Source organism: Mobula birostris, chromosome 16, assembly GCF_030028105.1.
Source record: "Mobula birostris isolate sMobBir1 chromosome 16, sMobBir1.hap1, whole genome shotgun sequence".
Lineage (NCBI taxonomy): Eukaryota > Metazoa > Chordata > Chondrichthyes > Myliobatiformes > Myliobatidae > Mobula > Mobula birostris.
This window is the reverse complement of record NC_092385.1, coordinates 9,806,291-9,832,705: the sequence shown is the minus strand read 5'-3', so window position 1 is coordinate 9,832,705 and position 26,415 is coordinate 9,806,291. Positions and strand designations below refer to the sequence as shown.

General features: G+C 43.6%; 1 protein-coding gene across 2 annotated transcripts in view; it reads left to right on the top strand.

Moving 5' to 3' along the window:
- Positions 1 to 26,415, top strand: part of prkar2aa (protein kinase, cAMP-dependent, regulatory, type II, alpha A) — a 355,118-nt gene that overhangs the window by 91,807 nt on the left and 236,896 nt on the right. Inside the window, exons 1-2 of one of the 2 annotated variants that reach the window (XM_072280285.1) lie at positions 2,353 to 2,411; positions 2,742 to 3,030. In XM_072280285.1, the coding sequence (XP_072136386.1) occupies positions 2,781 to 3,030 (250 nt within the window). In that variant the 5' untranslated portion in view covers positions 2,353 to 2,411; positions 2,742 to 2,780. Of the gene's footprint in view, positions 1 to 2,352; positions 2,412 to 2,741; positions 3,031 to 26,415 lie in introns of those variants that run through there. The other variant, XM_072280287.1, reaches the window with a different exon arrangement.

The following is a 26,415-nucleotide window of genomic DNA, read 5'->3' as shown; positions in this document are numbered from 1 at the left end:
GCACTACTTATTTAATTTAACTATTTAAAAATATATATACTTACAGTAATTCAGATTTTTCTCTATTATTATGTATTGTATTGTACCGTCACCACAAAGCTAACACGAGATATAATGGTGATATTAAACCTGATTCTGATTCTAATTCTGCTGGGCACCAGCCTTGGCTCTGGAAAGAAATTGTTGGTGAGATAGTTGAGGAGTTAGTTTTAATTTTCCAAAGTTCTCTCAGTTCATGAAAGATCCCATTAGACTGGCAATCACAAGACCACAGCAGGTATCAATCTTGTTTCCTACTTGATGCTTTGAATGAACTTGCTTAACATCAATCATGGGGAAATATTAGCAGCTATGATTAAAGATTTATAGAATGGTACAGGACCATGCAGACCACTTGGCCCACGGTATTGTGCATGATGATGTTTGGTCCCTTTAACCTATCGAAGATCAATCTAACCCTTCCCTCCCACGTAGCCCTCCGTGTTTCTGAACCTATGTGACTTTCTAAGAGTCTTTTAAATGTCTCTAATGTACCTGTTTCTTCCACCACCGCTGGCAGGGCATTCCACACAACTGCCACTCTCCGTGTAAAAAAACCCACCTCTAACATCTTCTCGACACTTTCCTGCAACTGGTTTCACTATGTTGCATATTTTAAGGCAGGAGTAGATAGATCTTTAAGAAGTAGAGATACGTGAACTGCATACATACTTCGATAATGAATCTTGAACAATATGGAATTGGGGTGAGAATTGGATCACTTATGGTTTACTCAATGGGGGAGCAGGTTTGGGTGATTGATTAGTGTACTCCTGCTTCTAATGTGTATATACATTCTGGCCCCGTAAATATATTTCAATGTCAGAGCTTGGTCCACACTGCTTATCTTTTCTTATCTGTCTCTACTTAACATCCACCAGCCACTATCTCCCGATTCCATATCTGCACTCCCCTGATCTGAATCCTCTCCCTCCTCACCCGATTTCACTGGTCTCACCAGCCCCTACCTCACCCCTCCCTCTCATGTCTATATGCAGGTTTTCCCCCTCTATGCACTTCAGCCCTAATGCAGGGGCTATGCCTGATACGTCGACTCTCTCTCTGCCTCCACGAAAGTTACTTGACTCACCAAGTTCTTCCAGAAGTTTGTTGTTTGCTCCAAGTTCCAGCATCTCCTGTGTTTCCACACTGCTTTTCTCTACTCAAAATACATCCTTGATCCAAAGAACCACCTGGACCACCATATTCCCTCATCTACAAGTAGATTCTTCCTTTGCTTCAGAACAAAGAACACAGCACAGGAGTAAGTCCTTTGGACCAGATTGCTGTATTGTGCAAATAAATTAGTAATCAAATGCTCAACTTATCCTATTTTTCCATTTCGGGTTTCTTTACAGCACACAGGCAATATCACTTATAGTCTGAGGAAATGAGAAATCCCACAATGGCTCAGTTCTGGAGTTCCACAGCTGGGGTTGGGAGCAGGGGGAGAGTGAAGAGGAGGAGGGCAGCCAAAGACCAACTGGTTCCAAGGTCACCCTGACTGGTTTCTATAGTGCATGTCAGATTAGTATCTCATGACCGACAATTGTCCTCCTGCCGTCAGTGGTCACCATGCCCTTTCTTCCGTGTTTCTGCAAAGTGGTGCTTGACATTGGGACTTTGCTCTTCAGTATTGCTGTGGGAGCCTCAATTTTCAAATGTTTTTGATGCAGCATCTGAAAGAAATGGCTTTAAGACTGATTTTTTTGCATATTACAGAAGACATTATTGTAAAACTGAGATCTATTGCTGATATGCTAGAAGAAAAAAAATTCCAACATTGCTTCTGACATTTCCATAAACTGCGTGGTGATTTCATTTTAAATTAGATGCAAATATATCTGTCAACGGGATTTGCTTCGGGAATGTCACTCCTTGCCTGTTGAATCTTCCTATTTTGTTTTGATATTTTAAACATCTTTGCATTAAAATAACCTTATCATTATTAGTAGTTTTAAACGCAACTCTTACAATATTTGATGAAGAAAGATTTGCACAAGCGTTGCTCATGGAGATTTTTTTTATGGCTACAGGAATTCCCGTTTTTTTTGGTAAGGGATCTCCCTTGTTTTTTTTTAACAAGCAGTCACCATAGCAACAGCGGAGGGTAAGCCAGAGGGGCTGTCCGTGACGTCAATGGCGAAACTGCATCGCGATTGGTTGGAACGGAGGTGAGGTGGGGTGATCGGCGGGGTGCGAGGGAGAAGGGGCGGGAAAACCGAGGGGCCGGCCCGCCGAACTTACTTGAGGGTGCGGCCCTCCCCCGCGCCGATTGGCCCTCGCGTCGGCCGCCAACTGGCTGGCCGCCACGCCAATCAAGCCGCTTCCTGCCAACATGTTTGATTGGGCGGCGGAACAGACCGGGTCGGGTGAGCGAGGGAGAGCGCGCGTGCAAGTGAACGAACAGGGCTAGCGGCAGAAAATAAAAGCTGTCACATACTCTAAATATATTTAAAATATATATTATCAATATATTTTAAAAATCCTAAATGAAACAATTTAAAGTTGTACAATAAAATAGATTCCCCCCCTTCAATGGTTGGACAGTGTTTTGTGGAGGTAAATGCAGGCTAATCGGCTGCTAATCGGAAAGGTGTCGGTCTGACATCGCTGCTTCATCGGCCGGTGCTCGAGTGAGTTGGCGGCGGGGCTGAGGAGGGAGGTAGGGGGCCGTCGACTAATCGCTTGTCTGCCTGCAGCCGCCGATCGATCGGTCGCCGCCTGCCCGTGAGCGAAGGATGAATATCGAGATCCCGCCCGGCCTCACCGACCTGCTGCAGGGCTACACCGTGGAGGTGCTCCGGCACCGGCCCGCCGACCTGGTCGAGTTCGCCATCCAGTACTTCACCCGGCTGAAGGAGAAGGAGGAGCAGGCCGAGGGCCGGCGGCCCAGCGTTGCTGATGCCGATGCCGATGCCATGCAGACCGAGTCCAACGGGGACAACGGCGACACCGGCACCGAAACCGAGAGCGAGTCCGACTTTGAAGGTAACGGCGCCCGGAGCGGCTCGGCGCAAACCTGTGAGAAGGGGTAGGGTAAGGAGAGGAATGGCGGAGTGTGGGTGCTGACAGTGAGGGATGGGGGAGTGTGGGTCCTGAGGGAGGAATGGCGGAGTGTGGGTGCTGACAGTGAGGGATGGGCGAGTGTGGGTGCTCAGGGAGGGATGGGGGAGTGTGGGTGCTGAGGGAGGAATGGGGGAGTGTGGGTGCTGACAGTGAGGGATGGGGGAGTGTGGGTGCTGAGGGAGGAATGGGGGAGTGTGGGTGCTGACAGTGAGGGATGGGGGAGTGTGGGTGCTGACAGTGAGGAATGGGGGAGTGTGGGTGCTGACAGTGAGGGATGGGGGAGTGTGGGTGCTGACAGTGAGGAATGGGGGAGTGTGGGTGCTGACAGTGAGGGATGGGGGAGTGTGGGTGCTGACAGTGAGGGATGGGGGAGTGTGGGTGCTGACAGTGAGGGATGGGCGAGTGTGGGTGCTGAGGGAGGGATGGGGGAGTGTGGGTCCTGAGGGAGGAATGGCGGAGTGTGGGTGCTGACAGTGAGGAATGGGGGAGTGTGGGTGCTGACAGTGAGGGATGGGGGAGTGTGGGTGCAGGGAGTGAGGGATGGGGGAGTGTGGGTGCTGACAGTGAGGGATGGGGGAGTGTGGGTGCTGACAGTGAGGGATGGGGGAGTGTGGGTGCTGAGTGAGGGATGGGGGAGTGTGGGTGCTGACAGTGAGGGATGGGCGAGTGTGGGTGCTGAGGGAGGGATGGGCGAGTGTGGGTGCTGAGGGAGGGATGGGGGAGTGTGGGTGCAGGGAGCGAGGGATGGGGGAGTGTGGGTGCTGACAGTGAGGGATGGGGGAGTGTGGGTGCAGGGAGCGAGGGATGGGGGAGTGTGGGTGCAGGGAGCGAGGGATGGGCGAGTGTGGGTGCTGACAGTGAGGGATGGGGAGTGTGGGTGCAGGGAGCGAGGGATGGGGGAGTGTGGGTGCAGGGAGCGAGGGATGGGGGAGTGTGGGTGCAGGGAGCGAGGGATGGGGGAGTGTGGGTGCAGGGAGTGAGAGATGGGCGAGTGTGGGTGCAGGGAGCGAGGGATGGGCGAGTGTGGGTGCTGACAGTGAGGGATGGGGGAGTGTGGGTGCAGGGAGCGAGGGATGGGGAAGTGTGGGTGCAGGGAGCGAGGGATGGGCGAGTGTGGGTGCTGACAGTGAGGGATGGGGAGTGTGGGTGCAGGGAGCGAGGGATGGGGGAGTGTGGGTGCAGGGAGCGAGGGATGGGGGAGTGTGGGTGCAGGGAGCGAGAGATGGGCGAGTGTGGGTGCAGGGAGCGAGGGATGGGCGAGTGTGGGTGCTGACAGTGAGGGATGGGGGAGTGTGGGTGCAGGGAGCGAGGGATGGGGGAGTGTGGGTGCTGACAGTGAGGGATGGGGGAGTGTGGGTGCTGACAGTGAGGGATGGGGGAGTGTGGGTGCAGGGAGCGAGGGATGGGGGAGTGTGGGTGCAGGGAGCGAGGGATGGGGGAGTGTGGGTGCTGACAGTGAGGGATGGGGAGTGGGTGTAGGGAGCGAGGGATGGGGGAGTGTGGGTGCAGGGAGTGAGGGATGGGGGAGTGTGGGTGCAGAGAAAGAGGGATGAGGGAGTGAGGGATGGGGGAGTGTGGGTGCAGGGAGTGAGGGATGGGGGTGTGTGGGTGCAGAGAGAGAGGAATGGAGTGTGGGTGCAGAGAGGGAGGTATGGAGTGGAGGGGAAGGTAGTCAGATATCCAAGAGCACCATGGCTTGGAAGACAAAGGGGTGTTCAGAGTAATGTTGATTGGTTGTGTTGGCTGAACTTGAAGGGAGGGCTCTACTATAGGAGGATGAGAATTTGGGTATACAGGGCAGGGAGTGGGCAGTCTGTGCAGGGTGATGAAGAAGATAAGGGGAAGAAGAGAAGTTGGGATTGTGAATCATTCTATTGGAAATTGGGGAAGGTGTGGATGACAGAAGTGGGAGCAAGGAGGATTCACTGGAAAATAGTAAGGGGAATGAGTGAGTAGTTAAAAAGGATTTAGAGGAAGGTCACCATGAAAAATCTGGGGAAAAATTATTAAAAGGAGGAATATTGTGAGAAGAAGGAGCAAAAGGATTAGAAAGGAAAATGAGAACAAATTGTAGGGTGGAAATGACTATATAACATATTTGGGTGGGAGAAATGTGGGGGAGTAGAGGGAAACTAGTCAGTGAAGAGGTGGGAATGAAACATGGAGCAAGTATTCAGAGTAACTAAGAGCAAGATTGGGTGATGGACGCACTGGGGAGTCTAGAGAAACCCGACAGGATGATTTGGGGTGACGGGGAGGGAGCGGTCTACAAGGAAAATGTGAAAGACCTCTCATGGGGCAATGGCTTTCATGCAGGGAAGTTGCGCAGAGATCAAAGATTACCCATCATCCTGAATGAATGAACAAACATGAAATAGTTCTGCTTTTTACTTCTGATGAGCGGATGTGGGATGAGAAAATGAAGGGCTAAAGTCATTCTTTTTTTGGGATTAATTGCACTTACAGCACTGGTGTGTATTGCCAAATCTTACATGATAAAATATAGAGTTAGGAAAAAGAAGCATTAATGGATAATGGACATTAGTGTCTGAAGAAATCACGTATATTTGGAATGTAAAAGGTAGAAAAGGAGAAAGTAGATGGCATGTAGAAAAACATGAAATTTGAATATTTGTAAAAAAGAGATTGGATTAAGAGTTGCTACAATCTTTGGCTAAGTGCAAATTAACCTTGTTATATTATTATACTTCCGATTTTATAATTTTAGGTGACATTCAGTGCATTTGAAGTTCAAGTTTAATTGTCATTTAACCATTTGTGAATACAGCCGAACGAAGTAGTGTTCATGTAGAGCCAAGGTGCAAAACACTTTACCAACAGTCATACACAGCACAAGGCACATACAGCACATATAAGATGGCTGTAATCATACATTCACACACAAAAAATATAATATAGTCCAAGTCCCTGAGTGTCACGTCCTGTAGAATAGTGGTATATGGGTGTTGTTGGCAAGAACATGCCTACAGCGGTCCGATCATCATCCACTAGTGCAGAAATGGACAAACGCAGTCCAGCCTGTCTTCTACTGAGCGAACACTGGAGGGCAGCACTGACGGGAAAGGACAGCCCCCAACCCAGCAGGACTCCAGTGCACCCGCTGCGCCTCAGCTCTCTCCTGCACTGCCTCTGGCGTCACTCCCCTGGGTGGCTGCCACAAGTCGGGTGCTGGTTGCTTGCAATTCAGTGGTAAATACTACATCCTATTGAATTATCTTCACTCAATAGAAATTAAAATCGGTAATACATCTGTGATTTGTTTCTCTCTACAACTGTATGGTTAGATTGGAGCAATGTTATAAAACAGCTGTTAGTTTCCTTAAAGTATTACGTCCAATTCGAGCATAAGTATTTTTGTTCAGAGAGGGTTGGAAACGCTGCCATTATTTTGTCATGGGATCATCATGTGCAAGACCAATTCTTGGAGTTGCGTCATTGGATTAAATGTTTGGCATAGCTTCTCCGTGGTTTTTGATAAAGGCTGGACCCCTTTTAGCTACATTGCCTCCGGAAGTCATTTTGAGCTCTTTGACATATTGTCTCAGAAGTAGCATTTATTTTACCATTCTTCCTGCAAGAAGTAAATTACATTATGTCAGTGTTTTAATCCATCTGTTGGGCAAATATTTTGTCAGTTCATAAGTGATTTGAAAAATATATTGTGATAAATTGCTGCAGAAAAGCAAAAATGAATAAGTTTGTGTCTTGGTTTGGCCGCCTTGATGTCTTCAGATTATTTGTGGTAACATTTAAGATTAATTTTAACTTTCCTCCACCAAGATAAAAACTTGCTGTAACACATCCACATGGTTGAAATAGTACACCCAATTTGGACAGTTTATGCTAAGATCAATCCAAATACATTGATGTACAGAGAAGGGTAATTGTTTTTATTTTGGAGACTATCAGCCTTCTAATTTTTCAGGGCAGGTTGTTATATATATTCAGAATTTTAGCATGGACGAACAATTATTTATTGCCAAGCAACTGGTGATCACCTTACTTATGTTTCTGAATTATTTTAGTAGTTGGCCTTCTAGTCTTTTATGAATTAGAGTGTGGTGTCATTGCTTGAAAAACATTCAAGTTGCAAAGCTCAGTTCTAGCATAATTTTACTGAGGAATTGTAGACCGCTTGAAAATAAATTTCTATTTGAATTAATGAAAACAGAATTCATATGTAGTGAGGTTGCTGTTGTGTTCAATGCACAATATGGAGTAGATTATTGATAATGGATTTGTTAAGAGGTGTTACAGGTGACAATATTTGACTTCAAGCTGCTGTGTTTAATTATCTCCTTTTGTGCTCTTTGCAGCCAATTGAAGTGCCAAATCCTGATATGTATTTCTGTCAGAGACGGAATGAATTTGAAACTGAGTAAAGCAGTCTCAGCTTGGTTGCAGTAATGTCGCTTAGTCCTAACCTGAGAGGATTGAGTTCTCATGTTTGTGTAACATTCAGTTTCGTTTGCCTATTGTTCTTTTGTTTTCTGTGTGTGATAACGAATAAGCGTTTTATTATAGGCCCAAAACTACTACGACCTGAACCACCAAAGCCATTTGATCCGCCTGAGAGAATCAGTAACTTTTCAGTCCTTTTTCTTCTATTGTGTCTTTTTTGTATCTTTTGAATCAGAATCAGGTTTATTATTGCTGACATGTTGTGAAATTTGTTGTTTTGCAACAGCAGAACAGTGTAAGGCATATATATATATAATGTAAGCAGTGCAAAAAGGCATTAAAATATTGAAGTAGTGTTCATGCATTGGGAAATCTTTTGGAGTGGAAGAAGCTGTTCATTAAACAATGAGTGTGTGTCTTCAGGCTCCTGTACTTCATCCCTGATGGTAGTAATGAGATTAGGACATTGCCTGGGTGATGAGTGTTCTTAATGACGAATACTGCCTTTTTCAGACATCACGTTTTGAAGTTGTCTTTGGTTGTGGGGAGGCAAGTGCCCATGATTGAGCTGGCTGAGTTTACAATCCTCTGCCATTAGATTTCTCTGATCCTGTACATACCAGACAGTTGGTTGCTTGCAATTCAGTGATAAATTCTACATCCTACCGAATACTCTGCATGCTGCATCTGTAAAAATTATATGGTCTTTAAGGCCAACTTTAAAAATCTTGAGCAAGTGAACAAAACCATAGCAATTGCAATATTGCTAAGTGTGAAATTATCCACTTTGGTCAGAATGATGAAGTATTACTTAAAAAACATAGATTATGAAGTAGTGACATATAAAGTAACTCTGCTATTCATGTGCAGATGTCAGTAAAGCATACTTGCTGGTACAGTAGGCAGGTGAGAATACAATTGATAAGTTTCATTGTCGAGGGGATTTGTGTAGAAGAGCCAGCAAGGCTCTAGAATTATAGGCCTTGGTGAGACCATGCCTACACTATTCTGTGCACTTTTGGCCTCCTTATCTAAAAAGGTATTTACGATAAAGGTTCGCTAGATTAAGGTTGACGGGATTGCATAAAATACAAGATACGTTCAATTCAGTTTGTCAGAATCTGGTTTATTATCAGTGTCATATATTGTGAAATTTGCCCTGTGGCAGCAGTACAGTGCAAGACAAAATAATACTGCAAATTACATGGTAGTATTCATGAACCATTCAGAAAGTTCAGAGTTCAAAGTAAATTTATTATCAAATTACCATATACCTAGGATTCATTTTCTTACAGGTATACTCAATAAATCCAATAACTATAATAGAATCAATGAAAGACTGCACCAACAGGACAACCAAAAAGTGTGCAAAACAAAATAAACACAAAAAAGAAAGAAAAAAAAGGAAATAATAAAAACAATGAATAAATAAGCAATAAATAACGACAACGTGAAATGAAAAGTCCTTGAAAGTGAGTCCATGGGTTGTGGGAACATTTCAGTGATGGGGCAAGTGAAGTTATCCCCCCTAGTTCAAGAGCCTGATGTTTAAAGGGTAATAACTGTTGCTGATTCTGGTAGTGTGAGTCCTGGGGCTCTTATACTTTCTTCCCGAAGACAGCAGCAAACAGAAAGCATAACCTGGGTGGTGGGGGTCCCTGATGATGGACACTGCTTGTAAATGTGCTCAATAGTGGGGCAAACTTTACCAGTGACGGACTGGGCCGTATCCACTACCTTTTGCAGGATTTTCCATTCAAGGGCATTGATGTTTCTATACAAGGCTGTGATGCAGCCAGTCAATATACTCTCCACGACACATCTATAGAAATTAGTTAGAGTTATAGATGTCATGCTGAGTCTTCACAAGCTCCGAAGAAAGAAGAGGCACTGCAGTGCTTTCTTCGTGATTGCATTTATTTGCTGGGGCCAGGACAGGTGCTCTGAAATGATAACACCAAAGAATTTAAAGTTGCTGACTCTGTCTACCACTGATCCACTGATGAGGACTGGCTCATGAACCTCATCTGCTCCTTGGTCTTGGTGACATTACTGAGTAGTTGTTGTGGCACCACTCAGCCAGATTTCCAGTCTCTCTCCTAAATGCTGATTCATCATCACCTTTGATTCAGTCTACGACAGTGTTGTCGTCAGCAATTAAATATGACATTGGATCTGTGCTTAGCCACACAGTCGTAAGTGTAAAGTGAGCAGAACAGGGGGCTTGATGGAGAATGGACGTGAAAGCACAGAGGAACATCTGGAGAAATTTCTGAAACGCCCGTTCGCTGCTGTCGCTACTGTGTGGTCGGGAATCTTTCGGAGGGTAGGCCTGAAAATCCCCGGCCTTGCCTGCTTTTGGTGACCGAGAAGGAAGTTGAATCGTTAGGACAGGGATGGTGCTCAGTACTCGGTGTCAGAGAGCTGATCAGAGCTCGAAGTTTTCGGATGACTCAGAGTCGGATTGTTGGCGGCATGGCAGGCAGAGTTTTTCTTCCTTCTCCCGTCTGCGTGAGATGTGGGACACTTGAGAAACTTTGAAGTTTATTGTGCTCATGGACTTCTTCATCAAGTTATCGTATTGTTGCACTGTTGTAAGTATATGTTATAATTATGTGGTGGTGTCAGTTTTTTCAGTCTTGGTCTGTCCTGTGTTTTGTGATATCACACTGGAGGAAATAATGTATCATTTCTTAATGCATGCATTACTAAATGACAATAAAAGAGGATTGCGTGTCTTCATAATCTAAACAAACAGTTTTGTGATGCACCTGTGCGGATGGAGATTGTGGAGAAGATGTTCTGCAAGTGAAGAAATTGAGGATCCAATTGCATAAGGAGGTATTGAGGCCAAAGTTTTGAAACTTATTGATTTTGAGGGGATGATAGTATTGAATACCAAGCTGTAGTCGATAAAGAGCATCCTGATGTATGCATTTTTGCTGTCCAGATGTTGCAGGGTTAAGTGAAGAGCCAGCGAAATGGCATCTACTGTGAACAGGTAAATGCTAGTAGCAAATTGGAGTGGATCCAAGTTGCTTCTCAGGCAGGAGTTCATATATTTCATCATCAACCTCTCAAAGCACTTCATCACTGTGGATATAAGTGCTACTAGACGATAGTTACTGAGGCAGGTTACCACGTTCTTCTTAACCACCTGTATAATTGAAGCCTGCTTAAAGCAGGTGGGTATTTCAGACTGCTGAAGTGATAGATTATAGATCTCAGTGAACTCTCCAGCTAGTTGATCAGCACAGATCTTTAGTACTTGGCCAGGTACCCCATCTGGGCTGGTTGCTTTCTGTGAGTTCACTTTCCTAAACGATGCTCTCGTGTCAGTCTCAGAGACTGAAATCACGGGATTATCAGGGGCTGTGGAGTTCATAATTGGTCCTTCATGTTTTGACGGGCAAAGTAAGCATAGAAGGTATTAAGCTCATCTGGAAGCAAAGCCCTGTTGTCACCTATGTCGCTTGATTTCACTTTGTAAGAGGGGATAGCATTCAAGCCTTGCCAGTTCGCCTGTCAGATGGCTTTCCGAAGATCGTACCTGGACCTCTTGTAACTTTCTTGGACCTGAATGTCTCTCATCTGGCCCTCAGCAGATTGCTGATCTCATGGTTTATCCAGGGAAGAATGAATAACTTTGTGGGGACATACTTGTCTAGAACTGTTTTTATAAAGTCTGTGACAACTATGCTGTATTCATTCAGATCCACAGATGGGTCCTTGAATACGGCCCAGTCCACCGACTCAAAGCAATCCTGTAGCCGCTCCTCTGCCTCCCATGACATCTTCGTTGTCCTAATCTCTGAGTCTTGCTCTTTAGCCTCTGCCTATATATAGAAGAAGGAGGAAGAACCGTGACACAGCAGCACCAAACCCAGAACAGAATTTCCCTTGCAGCCCCTGTGGCCGGGCTTGCCTGTCCCGTATTGACCTCATCAGCCACCAGCGAGCCTGCAGAAGATGTGGGCAGCCCCCTTCCTAAATCTTCGTTCGCGAAGCTAAGCCATGATGATGATATGTAGGTAGGAGAAGGACAGCTAAGTTGGATTTGATCAAATCTGATGTCGGAGGGGGAAGAAGCTGTTCCTAAAATGTTGAGTGTGTGTCTTCAGACTCATGTACTTCCTCCCTGATGGTAGTAATGAGAGAAAAGACAGGTATGTGGAGGTGAGTCCATGGTCAGATCAGCCATGATCTTATTGAATGGTGATGCAGGCTCAATGAGCCAGATGGCCTGATCCTGCTCCTATTGAGCATAGTTCGGCGGGAGGAGAGAAGCAGCGCGCCGCGCGTACACAGACCTCCGGTGAAAAATAATATCGTATCCATTAAATAGGGGCCGTGGACAATTCTGATTTGATGGAGATGGACGTGAAGGTACAGAGGAACATCTGGAAAAATTTCTGAAACGCTCGTTTGCTGCTGTCGTTACTGCGTGGTCGGGAATCTTTTGGAGGGAAGGCCTCAAAATCCCCGGCTTTGCCTGCTGGCGGCGACCGAGATGGAGGTTGAATCGCTTGGATAGAGATGGTGCTCAGTACTCTGTGTTGGAGAGCTGGTCAGAGCTCAAAGTTTTCGGATGACTCAGAGTCGGACCGTGGTCGGGTATGGCAGGGAGAGTTTTTCTTCCTTCTCCCGTCTGCGTGAGATGTGGGACATTTGAGAGACTTTGAACTTTTACTGTGCTCATGGACTTCTTCATCAAGTTATGGTATTGTTGCACTGTTGTAACTATATGTTATAATTATGTGGTTTTGTTAGTTTTTTCAGTCTTGGTCTGTCCTGTGTTTTGTGATATCGCACCGGAGGAAATATTGTATCATTTCTTAATGCATGCATTACTAAATGACAATAAAAGAGGACTGCGTGTCTTCATAATCTAAAATATTTCTTATGTTCTTATGATGGAACTGGCTGAGTCTACAACCTGCTGCAGCTTTTTCTGATCCTGTGCATTGGAGCCTCCATTCTAGGCGGAGATGCAACCAGTCAGAATGCTCTCCGCCATACATCTGTCTTTGGTAATGTGCTGAATCTCAAAGCCCTCTAAACCATCCTCATAAAAATCTGTTAGTGGAAACTGAGGTATGCTTGGTGTATTAGTTCCCTGGTTACAGGATCGCTCTAACAATCCATGAGCGTTCTTCAGAGTATTCTGAGGTGAAAGACAAAATAGTTATATAATTCTAGCACTCGTATGGACATTTCAAATACCTGTAGTTATGCTTAGTTGAGACATTAGTTGTAGCTTTTTTTTAAACAGCTTGGCTATAAGAAAATAGTCATAAAGAATTTGAGGACACTTTGGTTGATGAATTTTTAAAATGTTTGATCTAGATTGAGAGAGACTGGCACCCCAGGCAGAGTTTCAGAATACGGAACAGACCTTTCAGAGTTGGCATAGGTGAAATTTCTTCATTGGCTGTAAATGCTGAGTAACAAACATATTCCTTCAAAATACATATAGATACACGGTGATGTAAAACATTGTCATGGTGAAGATATGTATGACACAGCAGACTGGGTGGTCTATTCCTGCTGTTATGTTATGAGCATTTGCATTCAAGCAGAACAAGTAGTGACATTAGTATTTTTTCTCTGCCAGTGATTAAAACTGAAATTCTTAAGCGGTGTTTCTTCTACTATTTATGAATTACAACCTTGTTTTCCCTGATTTTAAAAGAACAATCAATTTTGTCATCTGCAGAGTATCTGCTGTGTTGGCGCAGGCCAGTGAACAAACAGTTGCTTTGTTTGTTTTGATCATTTTGGAAAAAAATTAAATATAAGTGACTTGAATGAATCCTCAATATTTTCACAGTAAGTTGACAGAAATGCAGGTTAGCTGGGCAAATCTCTAAATGCAGTTGCAGTGAGATTATTGTCCCCCTTAGAAGGCATATGTTCCTGATTCAAAGCAGTGGGTTACAATAAAGCCAAAGCTAGTGGTGGAACCCAAGGTGAAGGTTTTGCATCATTTATTTGTACAGTATTAGGTTGTTAATTTGGTTGGACAAACTTGGATTATTTTCTTTGGAGTGCTGGAGGCTGATAGAGGTTTATAAGATTACAAGAGATATAGATAGAGTAGTCAAACTATATCTTTTTCATGGTTTGAAATGTCTAATACCAGAGGTCATGCATTTAAGATGAGATGGGGTAATTTCAAAGGAGATGTGAGGGGCACGCTCTTTTACACAGAGAGTGGTGGGTGCCCAGAATATGCTGCCTGAGCTGGAGGCAGAAACTTTAGAGACTTACTCAGAGACATGAATGTGTGGAAAATGGAAGGATATGGACATTGTGTAGACAGAAGAGATTAGTTTAATTAGCTATTTGATTACTAATTTAATTGGTTCGACATAATATTGTGGGCTGAAGGGCCTGTTCCTGTGCTGTACTGTTGTAATATCAGTGGATCCTCTGAGCTGCAAAGGTATTTTAGACAATAGATGTCGTTTTGAGGCAAGCCTGTTTCAAACGTATGTACATTTCGCAAACAATTTGTGTTGGATACTATTGCTGGCTTCTGTCTTCAACGTGGAAGGCATGGGAACCTGTGTAGTGCCTTTGACTGCTAGTTTTGGTGGGATACAATTGCCTATTCATTTTATTCTTAGATGCAACCTTTTGCACTGCTAAAATGATAGATCATCTTGAGTTGGATAAAATTACTGCATATTTTACCTAAGGAGGTTATTATAGAACCAGTAATAAATCTGTCTTTATTTTGAATGTGAGTAAGAAAATCGGTATACTTCGCAACATCATTGTAGTGACTTAAATCTAATTACATTCTTTGAATCTCCACTGCAAATACTCTAAGCATTGTGATAGGGTGCTACATACAGAACAGTGATGTACAATATAAAAATTAACAGGCCAGAGTAGTTTTCTGGAAGACACTCAGAAATTATTTATTTTTTAGAGCTATTTGATATGAACCTCTTTAGATGTTATTTAAAATGTTGCTATGTGTGATATAGAAACATCTGTTTACTTTTTGGATGCCTTCTATTTAACAACATGCATGGCTTATTTGTAACCACACGTTCAATTTCTACAGCTGTGGTGATAGTCATTGTGATCTCTTTTGTCACAATTGACCACAGAGCAAGTACACTGTGCGACTTGGCTCAGTTGCTAGCAGGTTCAAATTTTCATTTTCTCAACAATGTTTGAAATGTTAGATTTTTGCTAAAATAAAACAAAATGCTCAAAACATCCAGCAAATGCACTGGAGTCTTTGGAAGAGAAATGTAGTTGGGGTTTCCTGCAGATGACTTTTAACTAGAACTCACTGAACTTTTGCAGAGAGGTTGTGACTTTGAGTTCTATTGCAAAAGCTTTTTCCTTGTGCTAATTGAACCTGGACCTGGAATCCTGCATTCATGTTGCCATGTACGATACCACAATTCACTGTTATCAAGATGGATTTTGATTTTCATTTAGGGATCATTGTCTTCTTACCTTGTAACTCATCTTCAGTATTGATTAACGATTAGTCAAATTCTCTTCACCTTGTGATAAATAGATATATTCGATGTCAGGCATCTAGAGCTGGTTTAGTGTTGTGAAAGCCTTGAGAATGGGAATGTCGGCCTGGGAGAGGACACTGAGGTTGGTTTGCCTGTCCGGCCTTTGAATTTGGACTATTTTGTAATATCCTCACTAATGTTTTCCAGTATTTGTAAGTCTTATTCAGAACCTTGAGGACTTGAGCTATTTTTTATGTGCCAGGCACCCCAAATCTCACCAAGCACCACTGCATCGTTTGTATCCTTTAAATCCACTTCGATTCTTTCACATTCTTGAGTTAGCTTATCTGGCCCATGCCTGTGTTTCTGAGATTTAAGTTCTACTCATTCTCTGCTTTGCTGTATCACTAAAGATGCTGTAGGATCACCACACTCCAGAATTCTGATCTATAGTTCCTTCATTTTTAATTCTCTTCTCTGAATTTAAAAGTTCACAAATGAGATAACACATTTGCTCTTTTTCCTGTTTGAGCTTCCAAGTTCCTCAATTGCTACCCTTTTACAAAATATCCTGAGATATATTGATTTGATAAACACTGCATATACAGGCGAATCTATACCTGTATTTGAGTTTGCGCCTATGCCACTGATCAATGGAGCTAATTTACTGTTTATGACCCATTTTAATTGACTTTTTATTAGCCAAGTGAAGTACTCTTCTTCATTTGTTTTGTAATGCTAATTCAGCTTCTGGATCAGTTTCACATTCTAAGGCTTCATCCACACTAGACCGGATAAATCCGTAACCAAAGCTTTTTCTCTTCATTTTGACCCTCCGTCCACATTGAAATGGTGTTTTCCTCCCCCGAAAACGGAGCTTTTCAGAAACGCTTTCCAGAGTGTTTAAATCTGAAAATGCCAAATATCTGGCGTAGTGCGTATGGGGTAACCAGCTATATTTAAACCCCCTGTCATATAATGATATAACCATATAACAATTACAGCGCGGAAACAGGCCATCTCAGCCCTTCTAGTCCATGCCGAATGCTTACTCTCACTTAGTCCCATCTACCTGCACTCAGCCCATAACCCTCCATTCCTTTCCTGTCCATATACCTATCCAATTTTTTTTAAATGACAAAATCGAGCCTGCCTCTACCACTTCTACTGGAAGCTCGTTTCACACAGCTACCGCTCTCTGAGTAAAGAAGTTCCCCCTCGTGTTGCCCCTAAACTTTTGCCCCTTAACTCTCAATTCATGTCCTCTTGTTTGAATCTCCCCTACTCTCAATGGAAAAAGCCTATCCATGTCAACTCTATCTATCCCCCTCATAATTTTAAACACCTCTATCAAGTCCCCCCTCAACCTTCTACGCTCCAAAGAATAAAGACCTAGCTTGTTCAACCTTCCTCTGTAACTTAGGTGCTGAAACCCAGATAACATTCTAGTAAATCTCCTCTGTACTCTCTCTACTTTGTTGACATCTTTCCTATAATTCGGTGACCAGAACTGTACACAATACTCCAAATTTGGCCTCACCAATGCCTTGTACAATTTTAACATTGCATCCCAACTCCTATACTCAATGCTCTGAGTTATAAAGGCCAGCATACCAAAAGCCTTCTTCACCACCCTATCCGCATGAGATTCCACCTTCAGGGAACTATGCATCATTATTCCTAGATCACTCTGTTCTACTGCATTCATCAGTGCCCTACCATTTACCATGTATGTCCTACCAAAATGTAGCACCTCACACGGCTGTCATGACGTGCCAGAACAAATGGTGGTGGCAGCACAGCACTTCATTGTTTTCTTGAACGCAGCCAGCAACACCGCAACAATATCTAACAATAGATGTGCAACAGCCTAATGTAACATTGTATGAAAATACAAGATAACACTGATGCAGACATATTTTATACATTTAACAAGGTGCTTTATTAATGTGTTGCTTGTGCAAACATTCAATAGACGCAATTGTCACTTTTGCCCAGTAACTCGTTTTATTGCACAAGTTAAATACAACAAAATGATACACAAAGACATTGCAAAAGTAAAGGCAAACAAATTAGGTAACAGCAAATTTCATTTTTGCCCAGTAACAAGCCTTATTGCATTTAGTTGTAGCTGTCGTCCCTTTCATTGGTGAAGAGACTATGGCTGTAGAAAATGTTCCTGGACAAACGCTCACCAAGTCTTTCATTTAGCAATTTCCTTTTAAGTTTTTCTAGTCTGTAACTGGACAAACGTGCACCAAGTATACCGTTTCCTCTTCGCTTGTTTTCTGTGTGTCCTGTGCATGCCCAGTAGGAGGAGATTTAATGTGGACAGAGGTATTTTCAAAAACGCCTGGTGTGGACACCTGTCGTTTTTACGTGAAACTGGCGTTTTCAAAATTATCTGGTCTGGTGTGGACATCTAAACTGTCCCGATGTTCCAGGGTTGAGTGAAGAGCTGATAAAATGGCATCTGCTGTTGTGACACTAGGCAAATTGGAGTGGATCCAAGTCACTTCTCAGACAGAAGTTGATGTTTCATGACCAATCTCTGAAGGCACTTGATTACTGTGGACGTAAGTGTTTCTTGTTGTCATTTGCAGGGACTTGGTGCTTTAGGCAAGTTAACGTTTATTTACTGATTCCTGATTCTACTTGGCTTCTGAAACCATTTAAAATTACCCGTTTTAGGATTGGGTGTACAGACGCAGAACTAAAGTGCTGTTGTCATGACAGGACTGCTACTGTGACAAGTGGAAGAGTGACAGCAGTAATGGAGGCTTTGCAAGTCGAGGATATGCTCACATAAAACCTCATGGGCTTGCACTGTGAAGTGTATTGTCAGTACGAGTAATAGGAATATCTGTATTACACACATTTCTTGGTTCTGTCTGCATGCCCATTTATTTAAGACTATATTTATTTTTGCTTTTTCTCAACTCTTACCACTGTAGAGCTGGTAGGCTCCATATCTTCACTTGTTCAATCTTGCTTTGTTGTTTCATAGAGTCATAGAAACCTACAGCAAAGAAACAGACCCTTTGGGCCATCTAGTCCATACTGAACCATTTAAACTGCCTACTCCATAGCCTTGCATGTTCCTCCCATCCATGTACCTATCCATACTTAGAAATGTTGGAATCAAAATCACATCCACCACTTGCGCCAGCAGCTTGTTCTATGCTCTTTCCACCATCTGAGTGAAGAAGTTTCACCCCATGCTCCCCTTAAACATTTCATCTTTCACCTTTAACCCATGACTTCTGGTAGTAGTCTCACCCAACCTCAATGGAAAAAGCCTGTTTTCATTTACCCTATCTATATCCCTCATAATTTTGTATACCTCTATCAAATCTCCCCTCAATCTTGTACGTTCTAGAGAATAAATTTTTATCTTCTTCAATCCTTCCTTATAACTAGGGTCCCTCAGTCCTGGCAACATCCTTATAAATTTGCTCTGTACTCTTGCAATCTTATTTATATCTTTTCTGTAGGTAGGTGACCAAAACTGCACACAATACTCCAAATTAGGCCTCACCAACATGTTATACAATTTCAACATAACATCCCAACCCTTGAACTTAATTCTTTGATCTATGAAGGCCAATTATACCAAAAGCTTTCGTTATGATCCCATCTACCTGTGATGCCACTTTCAGTGAATTATGGACCAGTATTTCCAGATACCTTTGTTCTACCACACTCCTCTGAGTAAGACCTACCCTGGTTGGTTCTACCAAAGTGCAACACTTCACACTTGTCTGCATTAAATTCCATCTGCCATTGTTTCAGCTCATTTGCATCCTGCCTATTCCCTTCATCCTGGGAACGATTGGACCGGTCACGATCCCCTGCCCCCAGAAGGCTCATGTCCGACGAAGACTCGTGGCATGGTCAGTAAGTAAGGAGTTCTGTGCGGACTGGAAGGATTCTGTCACGCTGGGCTCCTCTTTAGGTTATGGGTTTCTGAGTACTCTCTCTCTAGGGGGTTCGGCAGGAACCATAGCCTCAAAAAATCGGAACTACCTTATTTTTGGGCTGACTGTGCAGGGAAACAGTGCCATGGAAGGACTGGAGGCCATAAATAAAGAGCTGGCAGAGTTGCGACTGTACGCCCAACAGACCTGGTATGCTGTAGATTAGCAATTGGCTCAGCAAGGAGGAGTATGTGCCTTAGTAGGGGCAAGTGTATCACCCACATCATAAGCGAGTCATATAATATAACACATGCTATTCAGTCTGTTAAGAAACAATTAGATGATTTCAGGCAAGGTCCCAAACCAGGTAATGGGTGGTTAGATTGGCTATTAGGAGGTTCCTGGGGTTCCTATTTGCTACATGGTCTTATTACAATTGTAATCACTCTTATTGCTATGTTTGTATTAATACATGTTGCAAGATGTGTCTGCATGAGCTAAGAGATTCATTTTCAGCCCCAATCTGAATGTATTATCATGAAATGATAAAAGGAGAGAATGTAATATAATGTTAAGAAGTTAGTATCTCACAGGCCTCTTGTGACCCTGGCTATTTTGTAAGGGTCATAGCGGCTAAGACTTTGAAAAAAAGCATAGAAGTACAAGCGTTTCTCACAAGATAAGCTGAGCGGGTGATATTATTGGTATGCAACGCTGTAACTTCAGTCCTTGTTTATAGAACAATTTGTACCATTGTTTGATTAACCGCTGTAAGAAACATAGCGCTTGCTAGATAAGCTAACGAATGCTTGTTTCAAGGATGGGAAACTCTGAGGGGTAAGCCTATGTCTGGCTGTTCCCAGACATAAGGGTAGTTGAGTTTTACATAAACAATTTTGATTAGATTAGATTAGATTATGAGGACACGCAGCCCTCTTTTATTGTCATTTAGTAATGCATGCATTAAGAAATGATACAAATGTTCCTCCAGAATGATATCACAGAAACACAAGACAAATCAAGGCTGAAAAACTGACAAAAGCCACATAATTATAATATATAGTTACAACAGTGCAAAGCAATACCGTAATTTGATAAAGAACAGACCATGGGCATGGTAAAAAAAAAAAAAAGTCTCAAAGTCTCTCGAAAGCCCCATCATCTCACGCAGACGGTAGAAGGAAGAAAAACTCTTCCTGCCATGAGCTTCCAGCGCCGCAAACTTGCTGATGCAGCACTCTGGAAGCACCCGACCACAGTCCGACTCTTGAGTCCGCCTGAAAACTTCGAGCCTCCGACACCGAGCACCATCTCTGCTGAGCGCTTCAATCCTGGCCCTGGCAACAGGCAATAGGCAAAGCCGAGGATTTGGGGCCTTCCCCTCCGGAGATTCTCGATCGCACAGTAGCAGCGGCAGCGAAGCAGGCATTTCAGGAGTTTCTCCAGGTGTTCCTCCGTGTTTCTCATGTCTGTCTCCATCAAATCAGGATTGTGCATGGTACCTACTTACAAATACGATATCATTTCGGAGCGGCTGTGCGCGCTGCGTCGCGCCGCCATCTTCTCCTCCCCTCCGTGCATTTATGGCTGATAGTTAAACAATACTCATCTGTACAGAAACTAAGGGGGTGAACTCACCTGTATCTATGTACGTGACTGCATATGTATAAAAAGCACTGTATTTGCTTCAGAAACCAGAGACCCCCGGAGCAGCCCAAGAGGGGGCTTGAAGAGGGGGTCACTCTGGTAACTTGCTAATAAAGAGTTAAAGTTACATTTACTGTAATACGTGGTGTCTTTGCATTGGGTAGATCGAAAGAAGTTTATGACAATGTGCTGGGTGATGGTTCTTCGTACTTCATCGTTTGAGATGTAGTCCACTTAGGAGATGCCGAGGAGCCTTCTGAAGCATCTAATTTCTACTGCCTTTATGGTTCTGTTGTCAAAGTCTGTGATTCACATGCATACAAGAAGATGGAGAGCACAAGTGCACGCAGGAGCTTCAACTTGGATCTGAGAGTGATGTTACTGTCTCTCCAGATTGGTTTTAGCTCAGCCAGTGTTGCTGTTGTTTGGTCTATCCTTGCAAGGGCTTCAGGCTTTGATCCTTCTTGGTTGACGATGATGCCAAGATACTTGAACCATTTGGCAGTCTCTAGTTCTTGCCCACTGACTATAATTTGTGTCGTGATTGGCTCCTCACCGATTCTCATCAGCTTGGTTTTCTCTGCGCTGATCTCCATGCCACATCTGGTAGATGTATCATCCAGATGGTTTACAAGGCAGGCCATTTCATCCTCACTTCCTGCCAGCCCGTTAATGTCATCAGTGAACCTGAGGTTGCTTATGATCTGTCCTGTGATGTTGACTGTGCTAATATGGTCATCCAGGACATCTGTCATTATTTGCTCCAGGAACATATTGAACAGCGTGGGTGAAAGGGGGCAGCCTTGTCAGACTCCAGCTGATGTGTGGACCCACTCTCCAACTGTGTCTTGAACAAGTACCACACTGCTAGCTTTGCTGTAGCGCTGCTTGATGGTTTGGATCAGCTTCTGGCCCATGTTGTATCTCTTCATTGTGACCCAGAGTGCATCGTGCAACACATGGAAGATATTCTGTTGATGTTAATTGTATTTCTCATACGGTACTGAGGTTGTACTACTTGCACTTCTGCCTGTGGTTTCAGTCTGTACAAGATGACTTTCAACATCACGTTGCTTGCATGGCTGGTAAGACTTGTGGTTCTATAATTCTGGCACAGCTGTTACTAGTTTACAGTCCCATAAAATCACCCAGTCACCATCTCTCCCAGACAAAATAATTCCAGCCTATCTAATAGGACCTTAAACATGTGCTAACTTGCCTGGGTGCCATTCTTGGCATTTCCTAACTTAAAACCTGGGAAATAGTGGAACACAATGTCTGTTGTCTTCTACTATTTCCCCTGTTTCATTTAATCTATAGGTGCACAGTGGAGAGTATACTGATTGGTAGCATCGTGGTCTGGTATGGAAACACCAATGCCCTTGAATGGACCCAGGAACCTTGGATCCCACACCACCAGTTAGATTATGAAGACACACGTAGTCCTCTTTTATTGTCATTTAGTAATGCATGCATTAAGAAATGATACATTATTTCCTCCGGTGTGATATCACAAAAACACAGGACAGACTAAGACTGAAAAAACTGACAAAACCACATAATTATAACATATAGTTACAACAGTGCAACAATACGATAACTTGGTGAAGAAGTCCATGAGCACAGTGAAGTCCAAAGTTTCTCAAATGTCCCACATCTCAGGCAGGCGGGAGAAGGAAGAAAAACTCTCCCTGCCATGCCAACCACAATCCGACTCTGAGTCATCCGAAAACTTCGAGCTCTAATCAGCTCTCCGACACCGAGTACTGAGCGCCATCTCTGTCCGAACGATTCGACCTCCTTCTCGGTCACCAAAAGCAGGCAAGGCCGGGGATTTTGAGGCCTACCCTCCGAAAGATTCCCGACCACACAGTAGCGACAGCAGCGAACGGGCGTTTCAGAAATTTCTCCAGATGTTCCTCTGTGCTTTCACATCCGTTGTCCATCAAATCAAAATTGTCTACGGCCCCTATTTAACAGATACGATATCATTTTTCACCGGAGGGCTGCGCACATGCAGCTGCGTTGCCATCTTCTCCTCCCTCAACTATCCGGCCCCTGAACCAGAGTTGATAACTTCATTCACCCCAACACAGAACTGATTCTATAACCTATGGACTCACATTCAAGGACTTTCAAACTCATGTTCTCAATATTATTTATTACTTATTTATCTATTACTATTTTGTTTTATTTTTCCTCTCCCTCTCTCCCTCTCCCTCCCCCCCCTCTCCCTCCCCCCTCACCCTCTCCCCCCATCTCTCCCCCCCCCCCGGTAATTACTTAATTACTTTGAACTTTTGAGTTTCTGCTTCTAGCAAAAAGGACAAGAGCTGTGCATGCCTTAATCTCTTTCTCAACTTGCCTTGCCATTGTTGATAATTTGAGGGCACCTCCTTCCAGATCTCTCTGTTCCTGCACCTTTTCTCTATGGCTTCAGCCCACCATTATCCTCTGTGCAATTGACTGTGCTGCCAAACTTTGTGTAATTTTCAAATTAATAGATTGAGTGTTGCAACCCACCCCACCAAATCTAGGTTATAAATAAAGATTTAACAAAAAAAACAGTAGTCTGAACATCATACATTGAGGAATGCCATTATTTACCATTCTCCAGACAAATATAGTCATTCACCAGCACCTTTGACTGTTAGCAGTTAGCTCATTGTTTTACAAGGCCAGTGATCACCAATTAAGGTTTAATTTCCACTACTGCTTGTAAGGAGTTTATTTGTTCTTGCCATGAGTGTATGGGTTTCCTCCCATATTCCAAAGGCATTCAGTTGGAGTTGGTGAGTTGCGGGTATGCTAACATGAGAAAATCTGCAGATACTGGAAATGCAAACAACACACTCAAAATGCGGGAGGAACTCATTATGCCAGGCGGTATCTATGTAAAAGAGTAAACAGTTGACATGTTGGTCCTGAAGAAGGGTCTCAGCCAATACGAGTCGACTGGGGTGATATACTGCGTCCGGTGCTCCCGATGTGGCCTTTTATATATTGGCGAGATCCGACGCAGACTGGGAGACCGCTTTGCTGAACATCTACGCTCTGTCCGCCAGAGAAAGCAGGATCTCCCAGTGGCCACACATTTTAATTCCACATCCCATTCCCATCCTGACATGTCCATCCACGGCCTCCTCTACTGTAAAGATAAAGCCACACTCAGGTTGGAGGAACAACACCTTATATTCCGTCTGGGTAGCCTCCAACCTGATGGCATGAACATCGACTTCTCTAACTTCCGCTAAGGCCCCACCTCCCCCTCGTATCCCATCTGTTACTCATTTTTATGCACACATTCTTTCTCTCACTCTCCTTTTTCTCCCTCTGTCCCTCTGAATATACCTCTTGCCCATCCTCTGGGTCCCCCCCCCTCCACCTTGTCTTTCTTCCCAGACCTCCTGTCCCATGATCCTCTCGTATCCCCTTTTGCCTATCACCTGTCCAGCTCTTGGCTCCATCCCTCCCCCTCCTGTCTTCTCCTATCATTTTGGATCTCCCACTCCCCCTCCAACTTTCAAATCCCTTACTCACTCTTCCTTCAGTTAATCCTGACGAAGGGTCTCGGCCTGAAACATCGACTGCACCTCTTCCTAGAGATGCTGCCTGGCCTGCTGCGTTCACCAGCAACTTTGATGTGTGTTATTACATCAAATATTTACTCTTTTCCATAGATGCTGCCTGATCTGCTGAGTTCCTCCAGCATTTTGTACGTGAAGGTGCTGGACAGATGCAGGCTGCCCTGCACAAACCTTGCCAATTTAGTTTGACACGAACAACGCATTTCACAGTATGTATTGATGTACGTGTGGTAAATAAAGCTGATTTATATCTTTATAACCATATCCACACTGCCAACACCCCTTTATGCCACTTGTTTCAATTTGTTGATAAACCTGTTTGTTATGTGGTAGCTTGTTTACTGGGGGGAAAGAAAAGCAATTTTTGGAAGTCCAAGTGTACCCCCTCAACTGCTTTGCCCTCATCAACTCTTCCTCTGGCCTAATCAAACAATTCAATTAAAATGGATGCATACGATTGTCTTTAACAAATCCATACTGACCAGAAACAGCTTTCTCACCACAGAGATTAAAATCATTTCCTTGCAGATGTTGGTTTTAATTTTAATCCCCCTTTTTTCACTAAAATTGGAGTAATATTTACCAGTCGTCTGGAACTACCCACGTTTCCAAGAAAGTATTGAAATCTTATTGTTAGTGTTGCAATTTCCTCCTGTGTGAAGATAGATTCCTTCATTTGATCCAAATCTTATTTCTCTCTGCAATCAGTTTGTAATTCATCTAATGTGTCAACTATCCCCTCTTTCAGAATTAATTTAGAAGCACTTCTTCCCTGGTGAATACGGATACAGAAGTATCCTTATGTAGTCCCCCGGTAAGCCTCAGGCTCGCTCAGCTCGCTTCTGTCCAGGGGAGTAACCTTCAGCCCCGCCAAACTGGGTAATCAAGTTTGTGTAGATGCTGTGTGAGGTACCTCACCCCGCCAAATAACAGGCAGTACACCATATGCGATTAAATGATTACACTTTATAGATCTTACTGGAACTATATAATTAATAGAGATACAATATAACAAGAAAGTAAAAGGCGCCAAACTTATCAAAGTTCAACCACTTCGTGCACAGCCGTTGGAGCTCAATTAACGGAGTCCTCCAAACTCCTCCGACCCTCGAATGGGACCACCCTCGGTGGTCGACCAAACGCTCCACACGAGTCTGTCCTCGTCTCCTCTCCTCGCCGAAGACCCTGGGCCTTGGACTCCTGCACGGGGTCCGTTCTGTCGCCCAGTTTACAACATCGTGTCTCCTCTCTCTGTCCCCATCGCGCCTTCTGCCCCAAAGCCCGCAAAAACACAAGAAAGAATAACATCTATCCCAATTGGTTAGCAAATGAATACAATTCTCGTTAACAGTAATTATAACCCAAAACAAGCTGCTATGGAGAGCCACTGTCTCAGCAGTTAACAGTACAGAGAAGCCATTTTATTTTAACATAACAAAAAATCCATTTTATTAGCCTTAGCAGTAACATAAAAGAAGAAACCCCTGAGGAGGTATGTTACCATGGATTAAAAACTGGTGTGTGTGTATATATATAGGATGGAGTGATGTAACCAATCAAACAGTTCTTTGGGATGTGGGAGGAAAGTGGAACAGACAGAGGAGACTTACAGTCACAAAGGGAATGTGTGAAGTCCACATTGGCAGCATTAAAAATTGGATCAAAAAGGAGTTGTTGAAACTGTAAGGCAGCGATATTATTCTACTTCAGAATGGATCAAACAATACTGCCTCCTTTTCTGGACCCAAAAAGTGTTCAATTCCAATTGAACATGTGTGGACACGATCTCAGTTTACATTCATATTTCCCATTGTAACAACTGTGTAATTGTTGTACTACTATGTAATCTCCCTGCATTTTTGCTTCTCCCACTCACTGGTGTCCTTCAGTATACACCCAACAGTGTGATGTTTCAGCTACTATTTCTTATCTCCAACAAAACAGATTTCTGGCTATGTTTTTTGCTTTCACTGGTTTCCAACTCATTTGTCTCCCATCCTCCTCACAAACTGAAGTCAATTTGTTTACTTTCTTTCCATATTCTGAATGCAAGATTCATGTCTGTCTCTTTGCCTTGATCACCCTTGGTAGTTTCTAATCCATTTCCTTCCCCAACTTCTTTTTAACTTAAAGCTACTTTGTTTTCTCTTTCCCAGTTTTGACAAAGGTTCTTTAACAAGAAATATTAATTGTTTTTCGGTGTAGGAATGAGGTCAGAACCTGGAAGTTTAAAATTGAGTACAGCAG